At 28.6% G+C, this 13,397-nt stretch overlaps 1 protein-coding gene across 2 annotated transcripts in view; it reads right to left on the reverse strand.

The window, feature by feature from the left end:
* The window catches only part of LOC129948960 (slowpoke-binding protein), a 55,129-nt gene that overhangs the window by 23,877 nt on the left and 17,855 nt on the right, over positions 1-13,397 (reverse strand). For both annotated transcript variants that reach the window (XM_056060123.1, XM_056060124.1), the window contains exons 3-5: positions 7,775-8,259; positions 7,557-7,673; positions 4,027-4,194 (exon numbers count right to left, since the gene is read on the reverse strand). In XM_056060123.1, the coding sequence (XP_055916098.1) occupies positions 4,027-4,194; positions 7,557-7,673; positions 7,775-8,259 (770 nt within the window). The remainder of the gene's footprint in view (positions 1-4,026; positions 4,195-7,556; positions 7,674-7,774; positions 8,260-13,397) is intronic.

Here is a 13,397-nt window from a genome sequence, read left to right on the forward strand (position 1 = left end):
TAACGAAGGAACCTTGGAAGGATTCATTGGAATAAAAAAAAAAATAAGACGACCACTTGGGCATTTCACAGCGAGTTTAGTTGACATTGCACACTCTCGTTCTATTGTCAAGTGGTTTGTTCTGTCTTTATTGCTTTTTTTTTCAATTAGCTTAGTTTAAATTTTTGTCATATAAAATTAACTTATATTTTAAAAAAGAAAAACCTATGTACTTTGTTTTCCCAAGAGACATTTAACACATAGCATTATAATTATTTTTTATGGTGACATATGCAATTTACGACCTTTGAAGTTTGTAAAACAACAACAAGATGTTTTGAGGTACTGAGTGTTTTATCACTTAAGTCCAAGAATAAACATTGAGAGGACAGGTATTTTTTTGTCTGGTGGAGAAGTCATGCACCTTGACTTTTTCTATACAATAAGAAAAAATTATTGTGTCAGTAAAATTTTTGAGTTGAAGTTAAGTACCACTAGAGAAAAAATATTGTACAATTATCATGTACCCAATTATGGTTGAAAAATCCATCTTTAAAAAGGTATTTGAAAAAGAAGCAGAAGAAGTTGAGTTTGTATCTTTGTAACACTTTATTCGTGTATATGTTTCTGGTTAGCTTAGCTTTGAACTTTTTCCACTTAAAAATGTTTGTATTTGCTTAAACCACAAATTTAGGATAGAAAATATAGTGAAGTGCAACATTTTATTTTGTTGACTTATATGTACGCAAACTTTGTTTCAAATAAATTGCTCCCAACATTTGGCAACAATTGTGTTGCTATTTAAAAGATTTTTAGTATTTCTTTTATATAATAGTAATAGTTAAGATATTTAATATTTTGAAAAAGGAACTTCGGTACTTTGGATACAAAATTCAAGGAATAAATTGTAAACTTTCATTTGTTTATCTTAAGTTGATCAGATCTAAAAAAAATGCTCTAATTTCTAAAAACATTTATCTCCATATTAACACGGATTTCAAAAGACTTTGTGCAAAAAAAAATGTGACTGCGTCAACAATGTTGCAAAGTGTAAGAAGAACTGGCAAATTGTAAGAACTCAAAGGCTTTCTGGAACAGTGTTCGTGAGCTGGGTGGTCGTTATAGAAGCATGGTGACTACGCTCGAAGTTTATTCATTAGCAGGTCGTTTTAAAACTCTTTTGTCGGCTGATGAAAATAACCATGTTTTTTTTACTATGCGCAACCCAATGTCACTATTTGCGAACTGAATAATTCTATCACTCGACCTGAGTTTGAAACTACTCTGAGTAAAATGAAAAATAATAAGGCTCCTGGCATAGATGTCATTCCGATTGAATTCCACAACAATAGTATGGAACTGTTTAAAAATCATTTTCTTTTGTTCCAAACAATTTCAACAAAACGGTTATATTTGCAATCTTACAAAGAGGAGATGCCAATCAGTCAGAGAACTATAAAGGAATCTCGATTCTCAACTCGCTAAGAAGGATTCTAACTTCAATTATTTATAAAAGTTTGAAGGAATGGATTGAAAACAACAACCGACTCACCATGTTCCAGACAGGATTTCGATCGGGTTTCTCAATGTAAGAGAGAGAGAAAGAGAGAGAGAAAAAGAGAGAGAGAGTAAGGGAATCGATTGAGCAGAAGAAGAAATTATATGCCTGCTTTGTAGATTTTAAAGTAGCTTTTGACAACTATAATAGAAATGCCTTGACGTACAAATTATCATCTTTAGGAATTTCACGCAAATTCTTAATGTTCTATTTCAACTTTCTTGCTTTATCTACTGTATCAGTGTTGGACGGAACTAAATCCTCTGAATGGTTTAAAACAACATCAACTGTTCCTCTAGGATGTATATTTAGCCCGATATTATTAATGACGTTTGTGATGTACTTCCGGGTGGAAGTACATCAGATACTCTTTGCCGGTTAAGTTTTACTGGCTGACTATTCATCTACCCTTCAGCTATAAAGCAATAAACTTAATACATTTTGTGAATTCTGGAGTCTCTGCGTCACTACGAACAATACAAACATAATGATTTTAGAACCACGTCAGGGAAGAAGACTCGCAGAAGAAAACTGGTCCCTAAACAACGCGCCTATTGAGGTCGTTCATTATTTCAAATCAAGACCCTCAACAACATTATTAAGATATGTATATAGAAACCTCAACCGCCAAATAACATCACAGGGTAATTATTTCAGAAACGAGTTTTCTTCTGAGGCTATTAGTTACATATTTAGAGCTAAAGTCGAAATACTTAATCTTAACACTATTCCGCATAGAACTGATCTTCCACAAATTTTTAGCCTTTGTAACACCGGAGAAGCATAAGACATCACACACTTCTTTGCATCGTGTTCTCTACTCCAAGAGATTAGACGGCTCTATTTCGAACTGAGTTTTCTTCCCCCAACTCGGATCTATGAAATCCTTAATGGAGATTTTGGATGGTCAATTGTCTATAGATTCTGCAAACATGCTCTCAATTACTGCAATAGTTTTCCATAACTCAACCAGTTATTGCAAAGTTTGCTAATTACTATTTTGTGTTTCAAATCATGTAAAAAATTGATACATATATGTATTTTTATTTCAAAATCATCTCAAAATTGTTGAATTAGCACTTGATGCTTTAACTAACTATTATTTCTGTTTTTTTTTTTTTTTATATAATTAGTTGAACTTATGTTTATTATTTGAATTTTAACTTCTTTACATTTAATTTGTGTTTATGTTATGAAATGTCGATCAGGCAGACGGCAAAATTGCTTTGTCCATATTCTTAAAGAAAAACATGTTTTAATAATTCATATCTTAAAATAAAGAAAATATCTATCTGTCTAACCATTTCTTAAAGGAGTCATGATAATATATATTTTTATCTCGTTTAAGTACACTTTGTTTCAAAAAAATGTTTAGCAACATTAAATGATACATTTGTTGCTAGTGCCTCAGCAAAGTTCAGTTAGGAAAAGTTTTAATCACAAACTTTAAATTCCATTTGGTAATATGTTTCTGTTTCTGTTGAATTTTAATTCTCATCTTAAATACTTCCACTTAAGCTGTTTCTAAAACGTTTCACTTCACGAAATAAAAAACAAAATATCAAGCATCATTTTGGTAGCTAGTGGTGAATTACCCATGAAACCCATTTCACATGAGAATGATAGAAATAAAGTTGAAAAATGAAAAATTTCCAAGTTTGGAGTACTATTTATCTTTTGGATTGAGTTGCTTTAATTCCCAAAAACATTTATCATTTCTTTATTTGCAACACATCGAATTTGAAACATGTTTATAACCTACCTGGAAAAACTATGTTTTAAATTTTATATTTCTTAACACTTTAAATCATTTTTAGAATTTGAAGTTATTTAAAATAAGAAAAATTAATATATTTTCTTATAAAATAAAATAAAGTTTTTAATTGGTATTCAAAAATAGAAATAAATTATTAAGTTTAAAATAAAGTTTTAAAATATTATAAAAAATAGATGTATGTTAAAAAATATAAAGTAGATACCCAAATATTCAAAGCAAACATTTGAGAGAAGTTCTAAAAAGCTAGGGTGCCATATATGTAAGCTATTTTGTGTATATGATTTAAGAAGAAAACACCATCAACATGCAACATCAACATCAATATGCTTTAGATACAAAAATTAAATTAAATAAAATTTCATGTTTTTCAAATATCTACCTTTTGAATATATTTAAAAAAATACATTCAGAATAATATAAATCCATCACGTACAAACAAGCACAAAACTATTTTTTAAATATTTATGTTTCAAAAAATATTATTTATATCGAAGAGATATTGTTTCTACAAAACATGTATCTTTATGTTAGTCTAAAATTAAATTAAAAAAAAAAAAAAAAATAAGTACAATTATTTATGATATTTTTATAAATGTATGTATGATATTTTTTAAATGCATATTAATGATTAAAAATTATAAATAATGAGTATACAAATTTAATGACACAAATATTTTTTTTTGTTATGTAGTGTTTATAAACATTGAGCAACCTTGTAGTTAGCACTGATTCTATTGTATCTCTACTTCCAGTTTCCGAGGGCATCGATTTGCTAAAAAATAGTTTTGCTAGATTGTCTAACCTCGCGCTTACTAGCGGGGATTTTTCCGAATGTTCTGATTGATCCGAATTGTCCTGTTCTGAACTGGCTGAACGATTTCTGAAATTAAAATAACAATAATTTATAAGAAATAATTATTTAGATAAAAGAAAATTTATGCTGATGATGATTTAAATTTTAGAAATTCAATTCACAAACAAAAAAAAAAGACAAACAAATTTAAGATAAATTAGAAATTTGATTATATTTTTTGTTACTCTATTAGAAAGTTATAAAGCTAATCAAACAAATTTCAGAAACTAAGATTTTAGAATTGAAAACAACTACTTATGTAGTTAATTTACTAAAATGTTATTATTAGTATAGTAACTAATTTATTTAAAAAGAAAATCAATACGTAAGGAAAAAATAAATATAATATAAGAAATATTCTGAATTTAAGTTTGGAGGAAAAAAATATTTTGCATAGTTTTTTTTTTAAATCCTTATTTTTCTGTAACCTTCAATGAGCTTTTACTGTTTTAAGGACTTTTTAATTTAATATGACCCATATTCAAATCAAAGTTTTTTGACCACAAATATATCAACATTTCTTTAAAATTGGTAAAATAATATAAACTGTTTAAGCCAAACTTTATTTTGTCATTCAGTACCTTTCCCTTAATTTAGTAAAGCTCTAATCTGTAACATTGAAAATAAGATGTGGACAATGACTAAGTGCACTCTTGTACCTTAATACACCAACAATTTCAGTTTATAACAATTAAGGTTAATTATGGTTTTGATTGTCAAAAAACGATATTTTAAGTTTAAGACGTACAAATTAAAAAATCATTAGATTTTTTTGAAAAACTAAAATTTTAGAAAGTAATTCAATATTCTTGACCAAACACCTAAAAAATTATTAATTTTTCATTACAAAACCTGAAAAAAACTGGTAGCTTCTACCAAGTTTAAATAAGTATTGAAAATGTGTCGAAGTGAAAAAAAAAATGTATTTCATAATCCATCTAATGTTTATATATCGAATGTTAAACAATAATAAGAAAAATATCTGCAAGGTTTTTAATATTGAGTAGAAGAATTCAGAATCTATTCAACTTTGAAAGGACAAAAGAGTGCTCCCAAAATCACGTTAAAATTTAACCTAAAAGATGTCTATTTGATAGATTCAGTTATAATTTTGCCGGTTTCAATTGCGATGAATTTTGAAAGCACTGGGTTTAAATTCTAGATTATTATTAATCAATCATTTTTTCTTCCAATTGTTCGCTTTGTTTTATTTGTTCCACAAAATTCTGATTTTTAAAACATTTTAATGATTGTAGAAAAAAACATAGTAAATTTGTGGTTATAAAACAAAATTCAGAAACTAGGCGTTTTTGGTACCAAAAATGAGATTTCACTTTTATGAGTACCAAATCGTTACACGAAATGGGTTTTACTGGATTCTTTGAAAATTCCAAAAAAAAGTCAGTATGGTTAAAACTGTCAAAGAACAATTTTGGAGAATCAGTTCTTTGATTTTACTGACGTGTTAATTTTAATGACAGTATATTGTCATGTCATTCTGGCAGTGCTCTTTTTTCTCTTTGAATAATTTTTGAAGCACATTAACTTTTTCAAATAAACCGATGAAAATATTAATTCTCTCTGTAATATTTTCATCAACTTGGCGAAATTTGAAATTTTATGAAAAAACGTAAAATTCCATTTTAACTGTTTACAAATACTGATAAATATTTTTGTAATAGAATTTGGCACACATGTTAAAAACAGTAGTGTTAACAAATACTGATAAATGTTTTTGTAACAGAATTTGGTAGAAATGTTAGAAATAGTAGTGTCAATTTTTAAATAAAAACTTTTAGAATGCAAAATTTATTCATGTTTCCCGACATTTGTTGCCAGTATTAATTGTGTCTGTTTTTTTTTTATTTAATGAAATTTCAAAAGTATCGTATTTTGAAACAATTATTCTGAAAGTTAACATACATACCTAGTTAATTTGTATATAAATAATTTCAGTTAATAACAACAATAAAATTTCTGGCTAGCCGCATTTTAATTAAACCAGAAATCTAACCTACTATCATTAAGTTTTTGATTGGGATTTTTCTTTAATCTCAAAAAAGCAAAAATAATTGATATTGACTTTGTAAATAATGAATGTAACGCGTCATCCATTTTACGGTTTTGAAAGTAATTTGTTGGAATTCGACATCTGTCAAATTAAGTTTTCAAAAAATGAAGTTTTTAGTTGAAACTCTGACAACCCACATCGCATAAAAATTGTTAAAACCTGTTACAAAAATTGTTAACCTGCCATAGCCACATACCGTGTATGGTTTACATAATCGTCAAGCAACACAAGCAATTGGCAAAATTGGGAAGAAATTTGAAGAGACTAGGTTGATTACAGATATTTTAAGGGCTTTGATCATTGTTTCACTCGTACCGCCCAATATGTGTCAAAAAGTGGTCGAAATGCTTGCAAAAATTCGCGTGGTGGTCATATATTGTTTTGTTTTACAGGTATTTTTACCGTTCAAAAATTATAATAAAAAAAGAAATATCAAGAAAAATAATGTTTCATTTGAGTTTTATTAACGTTTACTTTTGAAACTGCAAAATGGATAACTTTGTATATTTTCTAGAAATAAACAAACCAGTTTCTTAAAAATCGACCGAACATTCTTTTTTAGCAATTTATAGTTTTTATAAATTTCAAAAAAAGGTTTGAAGGTAAATCGAAACCCCAAGCTCGGTGTTGTCATAATGAGCAAAAGTTAAATTGATTATAAGTGAAAAAATGATGACCCTAATTATTCTTTCAGTTTAGAAGAAATCCCTTATCTTTAAAACCTTCTCTAATGATTTTAAAGTAAAATCTGTTACAGTCTATATTTGATGCCTATTGAGAAAAATATTATGTATACGCCATAGTGACCCAGGAGATGGTCGATTGCCTTGTACGTAAAAAGCTGCAGGCTCCTTAAATAATAAATGTTTTATTTTACTATTATACACCATCAAAAATGTTTCAATTGATTTTCAGAATTTTAATTTCAAAACCTTTATTATGTTTTTCGAATACTTGGTTTTTTTATCAAAAGGAATGTTATTATGATAATGTGCAAAAAAAGCCATGCAAATTTTATTCAGCATTGGTACTTCTCTTTGAATTTTCTGGCTTTATTATTTAAAAAAAATGCAGTGCGTTTCTTCTAAGAGCAACGTTAAGCAACAAGCAATTGAACTATATTCATATTAAGATGACGCGCAATTTCAAAGTGGTATGACATGAAATTCTGAAAGTTCTTAGCCTTAGAATTTTCAATTAAGACAAGAATTTTTTTTTAATTTATTCCAACAGTGGTTCTTTTTCCTTACCAAACGTACACTTATACTTCTTATCTCTTATAGACAAAAAATAATAAAATTCTAAAGAATTTACTCACCGACTAAAAAGCTGTCTTCTATTCGCTGCAGTTAATGCTGAAGCATCAAATTCAATCGCCGAATTACTTCGTCTCAGTCCATTTGTTTTCTTTTTCTTATAGAAGTCCTTCTTTTTCCTTGAATTTCAACAAATATAATATATTTTTTTTTATTTTCAATTAAAAACCCAAAGTTTTTATAAACAAAAAAAAAACGTTTTTGAGTCTCAAAAACTTACTTATTTGTTACACGAACTTGACTAAACCGATCATGTCCGGTGCAGGCGGCTGCTGCAGCAGCCTCTGAACTTTTTGCTCTCTGATTGAATTTGAACATTGTAAAGGACTTTTTGGCACTGGCTACCTCGCACACTCGAAAGATGATCTTGCGACTACTTTTGAAAACCGTATTCAAGGTCTTATATACTAGAATTGATACTGATTTGGGATTGGACTGTGCCGAAGTTGTGGTGGATGTTGGTGCGGTGGCGGCGGTGATCGGTACTGACAGAGGTGCGTGAGATGGAAGATTGCATTGGAGTGCATTCGCCTGCAGAGGCTGATGAAAGATATCCTTTTGTCTAATAGGATGCTGTTGTATGATTCTATTGTCCACCTGGAGGAGCTGTTGATGGAGTGGTTGTTGTTGTTGAAGCTGTAGCTGAAGCTGGTGGTGGTTGTGTTGTTGTTGTTGTTGGTGCTGTAATTGCTGCCCAGTGGTGTCCTTTAAGACAGACACACGCACACATACACACAAACGTACGTTAACGTAAAACAGAAAAGAAAAAGTGGAGAAAAAGAAAAAAACAAAGAAAAAGAATTTAAAATAAAACCGTGAAATAACAAGACAAAATAATTTGTTTAATTATTTTTTGCTTTTGTTTCTTGTTTTTTTTTTTGTTGTAAGCATTTGTGTTGATTTAATAAATTTAATAATAATAATATACTTTGTTATATAAATGTTTAATAATAATAAGGACACATTTAAATCTGCATTGCATAGAGTTATGTGTGTTTAACTTGTGATCAACTTTCAGCCTTAAGTCGCATTTTCAAATTAAGACAAAATTAAAATAAAAAAAAAAACATATTTATAAACTTCAAAATAAAAATGAAATTCAAAAATAACGCTTGCAGCAATTTCTACATTTTCTTTAATTTGCATTGTTTCGTTTTTTTAAATATTATTATTTTTTATATGTTTGTATACAAAACGCTGTATATAATTATATAAAATGTTTATTTGTAGTACGGGTATATGCTTTTTAAAATATATTATATTTTATTTGTGTGGTGTTTTTATTTTTTGATTTGCTATCACAAAAGCAGAGAAATACAATTCATCGTTCAACATGCTGAGCAGCCAATAAAGAAAATAACAAAATTTTTGTTTGTTGCATCTGAACATGAAATGAAAAACTCGAAACTGAATATAATAAGAATTTGATTTATAATAATGTGGTGGGGGGTAAAAGGAGTTTTGGGAGAACAATGTTAGGATTGTTGAATACCAATTAAATTTAAATGAAAGAAAAAAAGGTAAATAATTTTGTTGGGTTGATAAATTAATTAATTAATTTTTTTTCTTTAATTTGCTTTTTCTATGGTGATGTGATGGCAAAAGTGGGCGGTTGCTACCTACCGATAAAGGTGTATGTTTTACACTCCAATTGTTGATTCTTAAATAAAGCACGCTTTAAATAATTTGAGATGTTGATGAATAAAATTTACTCTTTTTTACTTAAAATTGTTTAGAATCTTATTTTTAAAAAAATAAATAAATTAAAATCATAGTTAATTAAATAGTTTCTCTGCAAAGTACATTTATTTTCAAACATTTTCTAAGATAATAAAAAATTCAAGGTTTATGTTCCTTTTATTTTGTATAGTTTTTATATTAGTAATACAATCATTTTTGTTCCTGTCTGTTAATTTTTTTTGGGTTTGTAATCGATTAACTTAAACAATTTAAATATTTTGAACACAATACGAAAATCAGAATTTTTTTTTATTAAGGTATGAACAGTATTAATAATCAATAATGATAGTCAAAAAATAGCCAGATCTTACGGTTTTTTTAACTAGTTTATTGAAAATGATTCTAGACTTTATAAAATTTTAGGCAAGTAGATAATAAGGTGCAATAAAATACAGATGATTTAACAATATAGCCTTATACACTGCCGGCCAATAGAATAGGATCTATTACTAGGGAAAAAGCTTTTTTCTCTAGAATAGAGCTTTGCAAAAAGCTTTTTTCTTTTGTATTCTGAAATCTTGTCTCATTATCGATCTATTTGCAAGAAAGAGACAAATTAAAATATGTACGAACGGTAAATTGCAAGCACACTATGAAATGTAATTGAAAAAAGAGCATTTTCCATCGGTCAATAGAATAGGTTCATCTGCTCTTAAGTTAGTTCTGGTTCAGAATTTGTAAAGATCAGTGCGTGAAATGTTTACAAAGTGAAGTTAAATTATTCAAAATACAATTTTAAGAAAAAATGGGACGACCACATTGCCTTAATTCGGAACAGAAAAAATTAAAATCAAACTGCACGCAGAACAAAGTCTAAGATCGCAAAATGTTGTAAGCAATTTTTTTTTAAATAAAGAAAACAATAGGAAGAATATGAAAGGACGCAAACAAGTTACGTAACCTGCTGAAAGGAGATTGATTGCTCGACTGGCGTCTAATTCTTGTCAGTCAGCTCCTCAAATAAAGACATCATCTGGAACAACAGCAAGCATTTCTATGGTTAAGAAAGTGATAGGGAGTGCCCCAAACATCAAGCGCATGAAACTGAAGAAGAAGCCTCCTCCTAACCCACAAAGAAAAGCGGCTTAAATTCGGTGGGCGATACATGTCATGGGAAAGGGATTGGTAGTTTTTTTTTCACGGATGAAAGAAAATTTAATCTCGATGGTAGTTTTGCTGCGTCATCATAGCCGTGAAGGTGGTGTTATGGTTTGGGGTGCAATATCATATTTAGGAACTATTGATCTGGAATTTCCATCATCACAAATGACGGCAAATTCATTCAAAAGCATTCTTGAAAGGGCTTTTCCGAAATTCAGTGAAATGTTTGAACCCGTTCAATGGACTTTTCAGCAGGATAACGCCCCCATCCATACCACCAAAGTTGTAAAAGCCTGAATAAACCAACAAAATGTTGGATTGTTGGAATGGCCTCACCAGACCTAATTATTATTGAGAATGTTTTGGGGATGGCTCGTCCGTGACGAAGTCTTCAAATCTGGGCAACAATTTGAAAACACAAAATCACTAACAACAAGCTTGGACAAACATTTCTTTAAATTATTTTTAAAAAAAATTATGAAACCATGCCAAATAGAATTTTTGAGGTAATGCTAAACAAAGAAGGCTCGACTCATTACTAAATAAATAAAAGAATGGCTAGCTTTAAAAAGAATTGTTTTTGTTTTAATTGTTCCTTCATTTCCTCTATATTGTCCCAATGAATACAAATGAACCTATTCTCTTAACCGATCAAAATGGCAATTTATTTGAATACATTGCATGAAACGTTTCAAACTCAATGTAATAATTATTGTGTTCGGTCTAACCCTTTCTTTAAATAGGTAAGTAGATATACATGCTTTGAAAATTCACCGACAAAAATATTCATGCAAAACTATTTTGGAGAAAAAATAGCTCCTGTTTATTGGAAATGGTGTGAACCTATCGTATTGACCGGCAGTGTATATTTAAATAAGAAACTAATAACAGTCGCTTTATTTCAATTGTGACTTTTTAACAACAGAAATCTCTTTGAAAAGAATTCTGGGAGCTTCATTTATTTATCCTTAATAATTCATTTAGACTTGGTACAGGTATCAGAGGTTGAGTAAAACACTTTAGGAAGAGAGAAGTGGAATTAAATTATATCTAAATACTATCTTTTCGAGTGATTTAACATTTGCAGTACATTCATTTCTTCTAAATTTGTCCCCTGAAGTTAAGTTTACTTAAAAGAAAGTGTTAAAAACATACATATATACATTTTAAGGTTCTTAATAAAGCTCAGCCTTAAAGGAAATTTTTTAAGGAAAGTCTTTTAATAAGATTATTATAATTTCTTGACTTCTTGAAATCTTCTAAGCGATACCTTATCTGCTTAAAAGATTTATTACAAATACTTTATATTAAAATCTTAATGTTCAATATTAGAAAAACTACATAACCTAAATACAGCTTTCATGAATTATTAAATCCGTTTATGGTCTTCTATAATAGTATTGGTAGTTAAAATTGAATGAATTCAGAAAACTAGTCAAATTGATTGTCAAAGTCAAATTAATCCTTAATGGTACAAAAAGTCCATGAAAACTAGATAACAAAATGACCTTACTTCAAAAAAATTTCAACAAAGCTGAAATTTTGGGGAAAGCTGAATATACAAATATGTCCTTAACACTATGAGAATAAATCCATCTATTTTTGAGCGAAAAATTTGTAATTTGAAAACCAAGCAGTTTTAAGATAGTAAGACTTCAAATTTTTCTTTGCTATCTTAATAATTTTTATTTAATTTTAATAAAATGTATAATATTTTTTGTAGTGCTCTTAACAGCCTTTAAAATAAGCCTTATAAATCATAAATATCGGACAACGTATCGTTAAATTCCCGGATAACTACTTAATCGTACAAAAAGTTAAGGGGTGTAGAAATATAAGTGATTTTCACACTTGCCAATACTTTTTCCGTATTCATGGCATATAACTAATTTTATTTATTTATTTGAAACAAAAAATGTACTAGCAATCTTAATACTATACTTGAATTGTGTGGCCAATTTAATTGCATACTTAAGAGTTCATAAAAGAAGGACTTTACACTCTCAAATTGACACTCGATTTAATAGTTTGATTTGTAACTACACTATATACAAGAACAATTTAGTCTTACTTGTTTAGCTAAGTTTTCACTTTAAACACTATTGCTTGAAATACTTATCATTTCTAAAATATACCTTTTTAAAAATGTATGTTAAAGTTCAACACAAAAGAGTTCTTAACATACAAAATTTTGTTATGATTCGGTGCAATACAAATGTTTATCCTGCAAACACAGTTTGAATCGTTTTGATTTCTCGGTTTCTCAGTTAGTTATCGGAAGTTTTCTCTACAGTATTGTCCAACAGAGACTTTACAAAAGTAGAGCGACAGGGACAGCAAACTTCGCCATATTTCTTGCCGCTCTTTTGACACTTCTCTTTAGTAAGAATGATAAAAAGAGATACGAGCCAACAACGAGCAGAAATTATTAAAATTTTCTACCGAAATTCGGAGTCAGTGGCCTCAACAGCGCTACGTCCAATTTATGGTCGTCAGAATCGTCCTATCAGATCAACTGGAGAAATTTAAATCACAGGCACAGTACAAAATGTTCCCGCGCCAATGAGACAATTTATTTATTTATTTATTTTTTTATTTGTTTAATTATTTATTATTGTTATTTAGTTATTTGCTTAAATAATTATTTTTGTCATTTATTTATTTATTTATTTATTATTTTAAATTATTTATATACATAACTGTGATAAACATAATTATGTTTTTATTTTTTGTTTTTCTGATATGTAAACAACATCTTTTTTTTTTTTGTGATTCACACGAACCCATTTCTCTCTTCTTACGGAAATATACTTATTTTTAAATTAAATGAAGGTTTTTCATGTAGCTTTTCCTTCTAAAAACTTCTTGTATCTGTGATATTATTATTGTATAAATGTTATAAGTTTTTCAGTAGTAAGGTAGAAAATACCATTTCTCTGTAAATTGTGCAATCTAGTTATACGAAAAAAATTTATATAAATTCAGCTACAATAAACTTGATT

Source organism: Eupeodes corollae, chromosome 3 (assembly GCF_945859685.1).
Source record: "Eupeodes corollae chromosome 3, idEupCoro1.1, whole genome shotgun sequence".
NCBI lineage: Eukaryota > Metazoa > Arthropoda > Insecta > Diptera > Syrphidae > Eupeodes > Eupeodes corollae.